Source organism: Typopeltis vanoorti, chromosome 16, assembly GCF_054136105.1.
Source record: "Typopeltis vanoorti isolate ZY-2024b chromosome 16, IOZ_Tvanoo_1.0, whole genome shotgun sequence".
In the NCBI taxonomy this organism is placed as follows: Eukaryota; Metazoa; Arthropoda; class Arachnida; order Uropygi; family Thelyphonidae; genus Typopeltis; species Typopeltis vanoorti.
Window position 1 is genome coordinate 21876676 of NC_143564.1, and position 13455 is coordinate 21890130.

General features: G+C 39.3%; 1 protein-coding gene across 1 annotated transcript in view; it reads right to left on the reverse strand.

Moving 5' to 3' along the window:
* The window catches only part of LOC150097887 (neuromedin-U receptor 2-like), a 236397-nt gene that overhangs the window by 139061 nt on the left and 83881 nt on the right, over window positions 1-13455 (reverse strand). The window contains exon 3 of the mRNA XM_090406622.1: window positions 2195-2329. Within this exon, the coding sequence (XP_090262748.1) occupies window positions 2195-2329 (135 nt within the window). The remainder of the gene's footprint in view (window positions 1-2194; window positions 2330-13455) is intronic.

The following is a 13455-nucleotide window of genomic DNA, read 5'->3' on the forward strand; positions in this document are numbered from 1 at the left end:
TTTCGTGTTCATTTTCTTGGACTTATGACAAGACACCTTTTGACAAGGAAAAGCACTCTACACTACACAATCATACAGACGCGGGGATACTTCCAGATTATTGTAGCTTTCTCCTGACTGTTTACTATCACGAACACATCTGTCTGGTCTGAAGAGTAGATACGTGATTCATTTCATATATTGTTTACTGTCTATTTAAAGCGAGCTCAGCACCAACCACGCCAATCGAATCCAACCTTCGGTTGCTGATGATATTGGCCTCTATGAAAAGCTCTTCCTAAAAGTTTTTAAACAAGTAGATTAGCAAATGATTCGAATATTTTTTGTTATCGAAATACGCGGTTCAGATATTTTTAGATCTTCATTGGTATAGTCGAATTGCTTTGGCTTTTCACTATAAAACAAAAGAATAATTATTATAATAGCATAACCAGCAAGAAGCCATAAAGACAGTTTAGCTGTACCAGTAAACATTTAATAAATAGTTGAACACTAAGGGTGTCTATATCGATAATAGATGATATTAGCAGAATTCTCTTTGATGGACAGCACGAGTTTGCCTAAATGAAGATCGTGTTTAAAAATCTGCTTACTTATTATAACAAGGTGACTAGAGCTTTGGATAAAGGTGATGCATATACAGTGGTATATTTAGATTTTGCAAAGGCCTTCGATAGATAATCATATGACAAGCTGCTAATTAAATTGGAATGGATGGGTTATATGGTAGATTAGTGTGTTGGGTGGGAGGTTGACTAATTAATTAATATACTGACAGGTATCAACAAGTTGTGTATGGGGGACAATATCCCAGAAGATGAAAGTCACTAGTAGTGTTACCCAGGAGTCTATTTTGGGACCGTTGTTGTTTAGTTTGTATGTTAATGACATTTGAAGGGGCTTAAATGGTGATACACACAGTTGTTTACAAATGATACAAGTCGGAGAGAGGTGAGGAGTAGAATTGGTGTTATAGTCTTGTAAGTGGAAGTAGGCTGGGTTAATGGAGGAGTGCGTGAGGATACCAGTTCAATGTAGCCAAGTGTAAGGTTTTAAAATTTGGGTGAAAAAGTATAAGAATAATGGTTCATCTTGGAGGAGGTGGATAAGATAAATGATCTGGAGTTAATGGTGGATAGGGACCTAAAATTTAGCGGATATTTTGCTACAATCCCCCACCCCCCCCCCCCCCCACCCCCCCCCCCCCCCACCCCCCCCCCCCCCCACCCCCCCCCCCCCCCACCCCCCCCCCCCCCCACCCCCCCCCCCCCCCACCCCCCCCCCCCCCCACCCCCCCCCCCCCCCACCCCCCCCCCCCCCCACCCCCCCCCCCCCCCACCCCCCCCCCCCCCCACCCCCCCCCCCCCCCACCCCCCCCCCCCCCCACCCCCCCCCCCCCCCACCCCCCCCCCCCCCCACCCCCCCCCCCCCCCACCCCCCCCCCCCCCCACCCCCCCCCCCCCCCACCCCCCCCCCCCCCCACCCCCCCCCCCCCCCACCCCCCCCCCCCCCCACCCCCCCCCCCCCCCACCCCCCCCCCCCCCCACCCCCCCCCCCCCCCACCCCCCCCCCCCCCCACCCCCCCCCCCCCCCACCCCCCCCCCCCCCCACCCCCCCCCCCCCCCACCCCCCCCCCCCCCCACCCCCCCCCCCCCCCACCCCCCCCCCCCCATAAAGTATTGATTTTTGGCAAATGCGTAACTATTTTTAGATGGCATAAGGCAAAACAGGAACTTCTTGTAGCGTATGTAATCAAATATCACAACATTGTTTTTTTTTTATTTTAATTGTTAGTTGGGATTACAGTTTGAGATCGAAACTACTGCGAATCCCTTAAAATGTATCTTTTTTTTTTTTTTTTTTTGATAACATCGATAAAGGATTCCAACTCATGACAAGGAAAAATATCAGCAAACCTTACAGCGAAATCTTCAAGTAGGCAAAAAGTTCTCAATTGGGTTGGTGTTTCCCATCCCAGTCAAGCAAACGAAGTGCAGTTCTTTGCATCCTCTGAGCTTGTTCATCGCCTTCTGTGTGCTCTGATTATAAAACGAACAATGAATTTTTTTTTCTATTTGTTGTTTGAAGAAAAGCGGATTTAAAATTCAATTATATATTTAAAAAAATGCTTCCAGTCTTGGATGGAGACTGAGGAATAGTTTATTATTAAGATGATACAAAGAGTTAGTCTTACCAGCTAAGGAGAACAAGTCTTGATTCACCTTTCGTAGGGTCACCGTCCAGTGACCGTACAAAGTCACATACAGGAAGAGAAGTCTTTGGGCATGGAACGGAGCCCAACACACGAAGAAAGCGATGACAACAGCAACTGGAAAAAAAAAAGTGCAGAACAAATATTAAAAAAAAAAATGGGATATATGGAAAAAAGTAGCATCGTTGAACATAAGAAAAAAACTAATCCTCTTTCGTTTTAATATTTGATTTAATCAATATATATATACGTAAAGAGAAAAAGAATCTGGACTGGTGATATAATTATATTTATATAATCTCATTACGTATTGATGCTTTCTGATATTGCTAATCACATCAATAAACAATCGAAACAGCCGGTCTCCACCCAGATCACTAGAAGATCAGTTTGGTCTGTTACTGAGAATATACAAAAGCAACAACAGAAATGGTAGACATCTCGTGGAAGTTAGTAATGTTTTTTTATTTTATTTTTTTAGTTTCGGGGTTAAACCCCAGTTTCTGGGTGACACGGGAAAAAAAAACCGATTGCTTCAAAAATCGGCTAATCTGGAATCCGCTAACCCTGCCCTTCTCATCAAATGCTAGTAAAAGCACCCCATTTGCAGCAGTTGGTTTAGATGATTTTAGAAGAATCTCTATCGAACTGCAGATATCATCTTGATTCTGTGTATTGACGTCTTCGCAAGCTTCATGTACTGCTTCTAGCCTAAGTTCAAGCTATTTTATCGGTGATTTGAGGAAACATTGTTATCCTGATGGTGTAGCTTCACTGTAATGTCCCTAGACTATACCGCAAAAGTGTTTTATCAGGCTCGTCTAAGAATTGATCTCAAACAGCGCCGTCGATCGCTAAATGGAAATTTTCGGCCATCAAACAAGCAGTCATCAATCATGAAAGTGCAGTGTATGCGTAGCAAACCGGCTCTTATGTAGGGTCGCGATTGTGGATAATAGATAATTTAATACAAGAAGTAGAAGTAAGCTTGTGAGAAAACTGATAATTGGTGGCAAAATCAATGAGATCAGGATCGTTATTAAAAAGGTGGAAAATCCATCCCAGGTAGAGAAGGGTTATTCGAGTAATAGCCAATAATCGAAAACTAATTTATTAAATGTGATTAGTCGAGGATGTGATTGAGAAATGGTTTTGAACAGGGTACAGTATGTTATTTCATGTTAACATCGTCTATCAACCTCTGATAGATGTTTACGATTTTTATGCTAAATGATCAGTGACACCACCTGCAGGAAATAACCACAAGTGCTCATTAAAACGAAAACAAAAAAACGTAATCTGCTTACAGAGGAAACAAGAATACATTTTGTTCAATACCACCTTTTTATGGCTCGTCCAAAAAAAGCTAATTTAATTATAATGATCGCTTCGTACAAGCTGGCATCTCGTTGGAAAGTTATTTGGATGAATTAACACGACATCTTCTCCGTGACGAGAATCGGGGGGGGCGGAGAATATTGTTCCTGAAGGAGAAACACTGGCAAGAATTGCATCTTTGTGAAACTAAGAGGACAAACGCCGACATTCCAACCACATTGCAACATAATTATTAGCAATTTCCCGCTAGTAAACCACTTCACTGACAGATTTTTCCAAAGCCAACCTACTGTTGCCATGGAAACCTGTCATCACTCTGGAAGACTTTTTGTTATTCTAGAAAGGCACGTTTTTTGTCATTCGATATTTTAGAGCACGTGTTAACCGAGTCTAATTAGGAAGCCATACTGTAGCAGTTATTTACCTGTCTAGAATTTTTAATTTCTATACATATAATTAATAGCCCGGCTAGTGTTGAAACACAAAGAGGTATAAAAGAATATATTCTCTTAAGAGAAACTAACCATTGACCCACACAGCATCGTTGAACATCTGAAACACTGGAGAGTGGAAAAATTCAATTTAGAGAACTAAGTCGTTGATCGGTAGTCTCCCGAGAAGTGATATTGGCTTTGTATTCAGACGACCCTTCATTTTTAAGTGGCTGAAATGGCCAAATATCTCAAGCAACGGTCGTACTGCTGGATTATTTAGTAGCGCAAGTATCCGAAGTAACTTGATCTTCTCCCGGGAAATGTCTAGTGCGTCTCTTACGATCCGGTGTAAATAAAAAACATTTCTCCTGTTGTCTCCACCGAACTGTTTCCATGGTTACCAATTCTTTTCTCTTTCAAGAGCTCGGGATGCGATTGCTCAACGCGTTCCGAGAATAAAAATAACTGCAATTGGTTAAACGATAATTTATCTTAATATTCTTAATAGTATTAAGGGGAAGGCAAGACGGTTTTGACAGTTTTCCATTGTCACTAGTAAAGGGATTTGTTCTGCAATGTCAAAATTCCGCACTTTCGGTTACCTGTACAGAAGAATGGGGAAATTTTTCAACACCTACTTTTTAGGTCCCCTACCATCTCCTTAGCTGGTTGCTCGCTCTGAATTTTAACTCCCACTAGGGAGCGATAAATCTACTCAGGGAAGACAGTGATGTTGAATAAACTGATGGTACCGAAAATTCCGCTTTACTACGGAGAGATCTGAGTTCTGATCTTGTCGTGGACATAATGAAATGTTCTGAGGGGTTTTCCAACTGGAGCTAGGTCTGGTGGGAACACAAATATCGGTAATCAAATACATGCATAGTAATACAATCGTATGTCTGAGTTGCCTTTCCATGAATTCCAATAAGCTACCGTTCAATGCGATTGCGAAAGACTAGAGCATTTACAATATGCCTGCAGATTCACTACTACGTTTTGAGATGAAAAGAAATTACGATCTTTGTCTAAAAGGACTTCACGCTTTATATTTTGGAATAGATTACCAAAAACGTACTACCAGCTTTACCTATTTAACCCACTTAGCGTACCACTTCATAAATAAAAGTAATATTAGGATATAGGCACTTTGTAAAACTAAATAATACTCGTAATAAAGTCCTAGACACTTGATCCTTGAAACGGCATAGCTGGTAATACCCTTTGGAAATATCCGGGTTCGAATTGCGTCTAAAACGCGAACCTTTGTAAGTTTTTTTTTTTTTTTTAATTTGAAGGTAAGTTAGACCATCTCATATAGGATAGTTGTTTCATCCCACAAGAGTAAAACCCCTCAACCCTTGCCATAAGTTTTGGTTTCCAAGTGTTTTGCAGCTTCATTTGCCCTCGGACTGTACAGGGGGGTTCAAAACTCCACGTACAAACTTTGAGGGGAGGTAGAGAACATCAAAATCAATCCTATTCTCATAGGAAAGCATGACCGGAAACGCCACCCGGAAGTGATAGATGGCGCTGTTCCCCAACGCTCCAGGTGAGCAATTGGGGCTCTTCCTCATTCAAGCTTTCGACGTCGTACGAAGAACATGCGTCGTTTTACGAACGCTGAGATGGCAGACATGCACCTCGTTTACCATATTACGTATCCAACTACTATTGAACTGTTCAGTTACGCCTAATAAAGTTTTTTACACTACTTACTGCCTTGTGTTATTTCTGTATCTTTGTGTCCCTGTTAGTACCTTTCGGGTGGCGTTTTGAGTCATGCTTTCCTATGTGAATATGGTTGATTTTGATGTTCTCTACCTCCCCTCAAAGTTCGTAGGTGGAATTTTGAACCACCCTGTAGACCTTTGTACTCTTCAGTTTATCATTAACGTATTTGATTTCATTACTATTGAATTCTCACTTAAATCTTCAGTGTAAGATCGTTAAAAACATCATTTAATGTGTAACAGACTAAACAATTGCATGCAGCGTGAGTCTGTTAATTTACTAGCTTTGGGACAGACTCACGTTCTTCAGAAAAGCCTGTGGATGGCATAACTATCGTGGGTGGTTGATGAAAATGAAACTGAAAGCAGATCATAATAGAACATTATTTCAAAGGACATTTAAATGCCACAAAAGCGCGTAAATTTCAATGAAAGATCAAATCCCGTGTTATTTAAATAAAGGCCATGAAGCAATCGTTTATAAATTTATTGCTAATGAAATTAATTACATTCTCATATATTTAGATCGCTAATTCTTTAAATTATTAGACTGGGTGTCATCTATTATATCATATACAAAATCGAAACAACTTAAAGTAGACATCCCCAAAAGAAAAATAAATTACCTCCCTTCTCCCCAAAAATTAAATTTAAGAATACGACAATTATTCTTCTGAATGTGTTAAATAGACTGAACGATAATTAATTGCAATAACTTGAGATCTATTTTATTTTTATAAAGATTAGTGAAAACGTTTATGAAGGGGAAAAAACGCAGCTACAGTAAATATTGTTTAATTAATGAATCTCAGAACAAACGTTATTTGCTAGAGGGCGCAATTGTAACGTAAATTAACATTAATAAGCAGACGAAACACTTGCATGCGAGAAGCAGTTAGATCGTTTAGCCAAATACAGTAGTCGGCCATTATGGGAAGACCACATTGCGGCAATAAGTAATTTTCCTGGAACAAGTCTAAGAAAATAAACATCAGACATGAATTACATCCAGGGGGTAAACAATCACATAAAGAAAAGTCAATGAACGTAACGCCTACGTGTTCTTGGAACGTCATGAGTTTTTTTTTTTTTTTTTTTTGTACGCTTGCTTCCGAGTGAAGGAATTGGTTTTATTTCTCATAACGTCAAGCTTGACAGTTTACTGTTCCTAATGCATTGTGTTTAATGCAATCCTAGCCATTCATCTGTGACGCTCAGCGAACAACACCACCCGCTCGATGAACAGCTAACTATTAAGTTTTCCACAAACGAAGATGTTTGTCCAAGAGTGGACTTTATTCGTGTGGTTTTCGAAAATTATAAAGAGCGACAAATGGAAATACATAAGAAGGTTGAAAGAAGAACAAGAGAAGTCGGATTTGATGTTCATAAAACCGAAGATTTCAGAGCTAAATTTTATCACATTTTTCGCATCAGTGATTACAGTTAGGGTGCTTAAAATGGACTGTATGTTGGTGTGTTTGGCGTCAGCAGAAATCCAAAAAGTTCGGAATATTTCCTCTGGGTGACGGATCCTTTGCAACCGTGTCTGCTAAGGCAGAGAGCAACATACGTAATTTATGATGGTTATAAGAGTGGTGCTGGAATTTACATGCAAGCTCTGTGGGAAGAAGTAGGAGCGGAATCCAAGGCTGCTATCACTTAAGACACTGTGACATTTACAGCATTTGAACAGCGTAAATATTAGAATTTCAGATCTCATGGAAAGCGGGATTGTTGTACTAAGTACTAAGAAGGCCCTCTTAAGTTGACTTCTCGAACATTTCAAAAAAAAAAAAAAAAAAAATCCAAGTTGAGATGCTTTTTCAGTTTCTCTATCCCCCCCTGGATAATCACCAGTCAGTAGCTCAGTACGCATCAGCCATCCCTTTGGTTGAAAACGCACGGGTTCGAGTCCCGTCTAGAACGCATAACAGCCTTTATTAGAGTTTGTTCGGCTTGAGTATGAATTAACCAGTCTCGTACGGGGGTGGTGGGTTTTTCATGTCACTGACTGGAACAACATACGCAGTTATACCTTTGGAGTCACAGCCAGTTGCTTTGTCCGGTGTTGCAATTTCCTCACCAGGGTTTAGTTCATCCAAGATAGCCATGGCAAGAAATCCGGTCGACCGAAATCTTTCGAAGTATTTTATATGTAACACCATTACTAAGATGTGGTCAGGGTTGGTTTTGTTGATATTTTCAAATTTTTTTTGTGATCTACAAAAAATGAAAAAATTAAAAATTATTATCCCCCCCTGGGAAGGGTCAAAATGTTTTACTTTTAAATTAATGAAGCAATCGAATACTTACGCAAATCAATACACTAAAAGCGATTACAGTGGTGATATTTTATTAATTATAGGCATGTTTTCGTTGTTCCAAATGGTGTTCCTTTTCACCCTGAGGCCAAACACGGGGCTTGGGGGATACTTTCTATCGAATTTCTGCGTTATCAAGAACAAATCACACTTGTTGATAACCAACCTTTCTGTGAATTGCAAAGCTTGATTTAACGGTATACGAATTTGTAAAAATATATATATATATATATATATATATATATATATCTTTTTGTTCGGTGTTAGCCGTCAATGACAACTATAACCAATGGTTATTCATTGTTTCGGTGCTATCAGGGAAGCGTAGTACAGATGACAGCTGCTGCTGCCATCTCGTGATCATAAAATCTAACACACAGTTCCTGAAATAGTATAAATTAAATACCTATCGTATTCCACTCTTTATACCAAGAAACAAATAATGATAAAACAACATACTTCCACGATTAATAATAATCTCATGGTGTTTGTTTAGGTTACAAAGTTATTTCTACTTAATTAAAATTAAAATAATTAAAAAAGTTATTTCGCCTTTCAATCGAACAGTACTCCATACAAATACGTTAAAAAAAAATAAAGTCAAACCCCCCTTTCTTCTGGCAGCAAATTCCGTGAAATGGTTGATATTTGACGTTCCAAAACACACTTATGTCATTCATGCTTGATGGTCGTTTCTATCTACATTCTGTGAAATCGAAAAAGTGGGTTGTGCTTAAAATAACTGGCACACGCTTTTCGCGAGCAAGCGCGCGTGTGTGTGTGTGTGTGTTCGTTTCTCGAAACAGAAAGATGAATCGTTTTGAGCGCTTCATCTTTGAAGTCGTGTTGATTGTCTTAGGAGAATCGTAATCAGAACGATGGAATTAATTGCAAATAGGGAAAAAACAAATAGTAGTTCATACGATCCGATTTGGAATCGGTTATATAAATCAAAAACGGTCGAATTCGTTTTCAGTTTTTATTGGGGAATCTAAATAACAAACGCCTTGATGCGCATCGCATTGACGTATGAGGGTAGAAGTACCAAGATGCTTCGTGACGCTGCAATATTTACGATATCAGGTAAATAGTATATCAGGTGTGTGTGTTGTTCTGTTGGGTAATTTCCGTATTTGTAAATTTACGTTATACACTAAGACCTCGATTAACGCTACTTCGATTAACGCGGTTTTTTTTCCGAATCCTAAAAAAAAAAAACACTAAATTAACGCTGATTCAATTTATCGATGTATTTCCCTTGATTCGTATATAATACGATTATTCCCGAACCAATCACGAAAGGTGACGATTCGTCGTAGCGCTGTAATTCCTCTAAATCCTATATCTATGTTTGTCCGTTGCTCATTGGCAGTGAAACAGTGTCCACGTTATCAATGCGATTTTGAAGTCTTGCCTAAAACGTTATTTTGCAAGTTGATATAAAAATAACTTAAAGTAAAACTTGTTTATTCTTGGTTCGCGTGTTTCTCTATCCCTATTTACTATGTGTTAAAAATGACCCCGTTTAACGCTGTTTCGATTAGTGCCTTGTTTTCTAGGAACGCATCCTGATCATATTAATCGGGGTATTACTATATTTCCAATAGACCACCAACTTCATTCTGCAATGGGGAGTCCAATTTAATCCGTTTAATATCTAAATATCTTCTATAAAAATATTCGGCTTTTTTTTTTTACCTTACAAAGCATAATTATGTTAACGATCATTCGCAGAAAAGTCCCCCTTTCAATGATCGTGAGGTTAAGATTTTTCAAAGTAAATTCCAACAGTATGGTCGAGAATGTAGCAGCTTTGTTTAGGCCGAACAACATTTAAATCTGGAACAAGATCAATGAAATCCTGATTAAGTGAAACACGTGCTAACCTTGCAAGTTCAAAAGTGGAATCGAGTTTCTCCTCTGCTTCCATTTGCTCCACTTTGCGCTAATAAAATAACCACATTCATAGGTTTGGTCACAGGCAGTTGATCACTCGATGCGAGTGCGTCGTAGCAAATGGGAAGTTTGTTCTCAGTTGCGATTCTCCCACAAATATTGTCTTCGGTTTACTCTTGATTTGTTTAACATTCGACTGATCTCAAAGACGTCTTTTGAAATAAGTTCCATGGTGAGTTTGAGGGGCACATTCTTCACCGGCCTACTAAAGTTATCTCAAGAATATTTCAGGCATTTCCTTAAAGACGTTTCTTTTGAGTTTAAGACAAAAGAGGAGGTAAGCTAATTACGTTTTTATTTGCATTAAATACTAAACTAATATGCACCTTAAAATATTGTTCAGTTGGTGAATGTAACAAAGGACAAAAACGGTGTATAAGACAAAACTAGTGGATGGTGCAAAGTTCAAAAACACATTTTATTGCCACTATTTTATTAAGAAAAAATTCATTGAAACGATTAGACATTTTAGTAGAGATCTAAACCAATCACATTTAATTAAAGCCCATCCGCCCAGAGCGGATTTAAAAAGGAAATAAAGGCTATTACGAACGTGATCATATCTAAACTTCTTTAGACCAACACTGCTTATGCATCAGTCTAAAGCTGAATGCTCACCCGGTCGTAATTTGGAAAATTCAGAAAAGTTAATTAAATAAACTGTTTTGCTCTGCTTACTGATCACATCATTTATAACTCAGTAGCACTTTCTTTTCACTTAAAACTTCTCGATGTAACTTAACTGACTAGGAATGGATTCGCATAATTAAATTTGCCATATACACAAGATACTTTCAAATCTTCAGTGTACGGAAGTAATTAAGTTTGCCACCCAATTTTTCTTTGCTTAATATAACGGTACCTTGTTTATCTCCAAATGAAAATCTCTTCGGCTGCACGGAGGTTGCAGCGCCATCATTGATAACAATCAATGATGCTATTTCCTATTTATCAAAGGAGGAGTGGATTAAAACTAGTAATTAATCACTATTACTAGTAGAATGCCTTTTAAATTTTGAACTGACACTTCCAGGAAAATGCGTGATGTTCCTGCTATTATTGTTCGAGCTCTTGGTTGCCATCAATGAGCGCTACTCGTATTGCCAACTATAGAAAGAACGTGTAGCACTTAAATAAGTCGGTTTGAATAACCGGGAATTACTCTTGGCTGTTCCCTGAACAACGAACAATAGAATGGATATTTTTTGCCGTCTGTTAGCAACTGGAAACAAGCCAGTACTGCGACACCGTTGACTCTTCAGTTGCATGCGTTAAGTAGAAGCTGACGTGGGCATGTTGTGTGACCGCATTGAGCAATATTATTTGTTTGACATGACCCAGATGCTGCCCATCTGACGTTCACTTGTAGAAATATTAACTTTTTTTATTCTGGGCTATCTGAAATAGCATCGGTACTGGAAAGTTTATTTTCATCTCAAAGCGTAACAAGCGAGAATAGATCTTTCAGAAATATAAAAGTGGAAATCCAAGTAACACGCCGAATGTTCAAACACCAATGTTAGAAATGATTGGTGTATAATACAGCAAGAAACTTTATGGATGACTCACGTAGCCTGGGACGAGTTCTGAATCTATAAAAAGGGCAAGATACTGCAGCCAAACTCATTTGGAGATAACCCTTGCTTTAGCAATTAGCGTGTTCACGAAACCACCACAGATTGGGGTCACAAATGTCTCTTCTCTAAATTTTTATTTAAGGGATTCCTCGAATGTATTTGATCGAAGTGTTTTATATGTTTGCTGCATTGGAGAAAGGAAATAAATGACTCCATCAATAAATAAAAAATAAAAATATAAAACGTTGCTCTGTTCCATTGAAATGAGATTGTAATTTTCTGATGTTTTTTATGCATACTCACGGGAGGAACACAACGAAAAAAAAAAACTTTGTCAAATTTATATCTTAATATCTTTTCTGTGATGCGTTTAACTGTTCATAAAAAAAAAAAATCTTACTTCTATAAGCAAAATCATCTCATGCGCTTAGTTAAGCAGAGCGCTTAAAGCCTTCGACAGTTCGAGTGAGTCTTGCAAGAGCTACTTACTGTCCCTAAAGAAATGCAATGCTGTCCCTAAAGAAATGCAATGTGATAATGTTCATGGGCTCAAGGAAAACACTAGCAAAAAACTAAACGGTTTTAGCTGGATCCTCTCTGAAATCAAGCGAAATTGATCGAATAATACAAAGTAAACACATCAGACGTCCATCAATCCAAGATATAACAATAAATGTATAAATATTTTAACTTTACGATATAATTTTGGTACGAGTTTTAAATTGAAGGTGTGTGGCATACCTCATACTTCAATGGTGAGATATTCATTCTAAAAACTGGGTTTGTTTGGTCCCCAAAAATAGCCAAACCGCCAGAAACAAATTAGGACATTACACTGTACCTCATTACGATATTTATGGAACTATATGCACTGCTTCGCAAGTAATCAACGGATACCCTAATGGGCAAGGTGCATCGTGTCATGTAACGAGTCACGCGTTTGTAGCTGGTATTAAATTGGAGGATATGATGCTCCCAAGTCTGTACGACTGTATTCGGGTCAAAATGACTTCAAGAATGGAATTGACGGTGTTTGAGAGAGGCGTTGCGATAGGATGCCAGGTTGATGACTATCTGTTCGGCAAATTGTTGACAAATAGGGTCATCCCAAATCAACAATCAGGGATAACATACTAGGATGGAAGCGCAGGGAGTCAACCGCAAGTGCCTCGCAGTGCACGTCCCAGCAAACGATAGGATAATATGTAAAAACCTCCATTCTGAGCGAATCTACACAAAAGCTTTCAGAACCGAGGCTTACAACATGGGGTTCCATGGTAGGACCGCAATATGCAAGCCCCTCATTACCCGAACCAACAATCCGCGGCGTCTTCAGTGGTGCAAAGGGCGTGTACAGTGGATCATGGAAGCTTGGAAAAATGTGTTAAGGAGTGACAAATCACAATTCACCCTCTACCGAGCAGATGGGTGTGGTGAATGCTCGATGAATATCTCTTACCAGACTGTGTAACCCCAGATATGAAATTCAAAGGTGACTGTTTTTCCCTAATTTGGCCTCGGACTTCAGTTTGTGGTGCCACCGACATACTTGCAATTTATCATCAAACATTGGCTGGAAAGAAGGCGCATTTTATTCTCGTTCAGATACCGAGACGTATCTGAATATTCTAGGCAATGCAGTGCTTTCCCGTTATGTGGTGTTTCTACGGGAATGACCATGGTCTCTTTCAGCAAGACAATACACTATGTCATAAGGTTGCTGTTCTGCGTGGATTGTGAACAATGAACGTCACCAACTTGACTGGTCTTCAGAGTCCTAATCTACCCTATCGAACATCTGTGGGATCAACTGGAGTATTAGGTGAAGTCAATGGATGTCTGCACCCCACAAGAGTCCAGGACCTCATTACATGCCAAGAA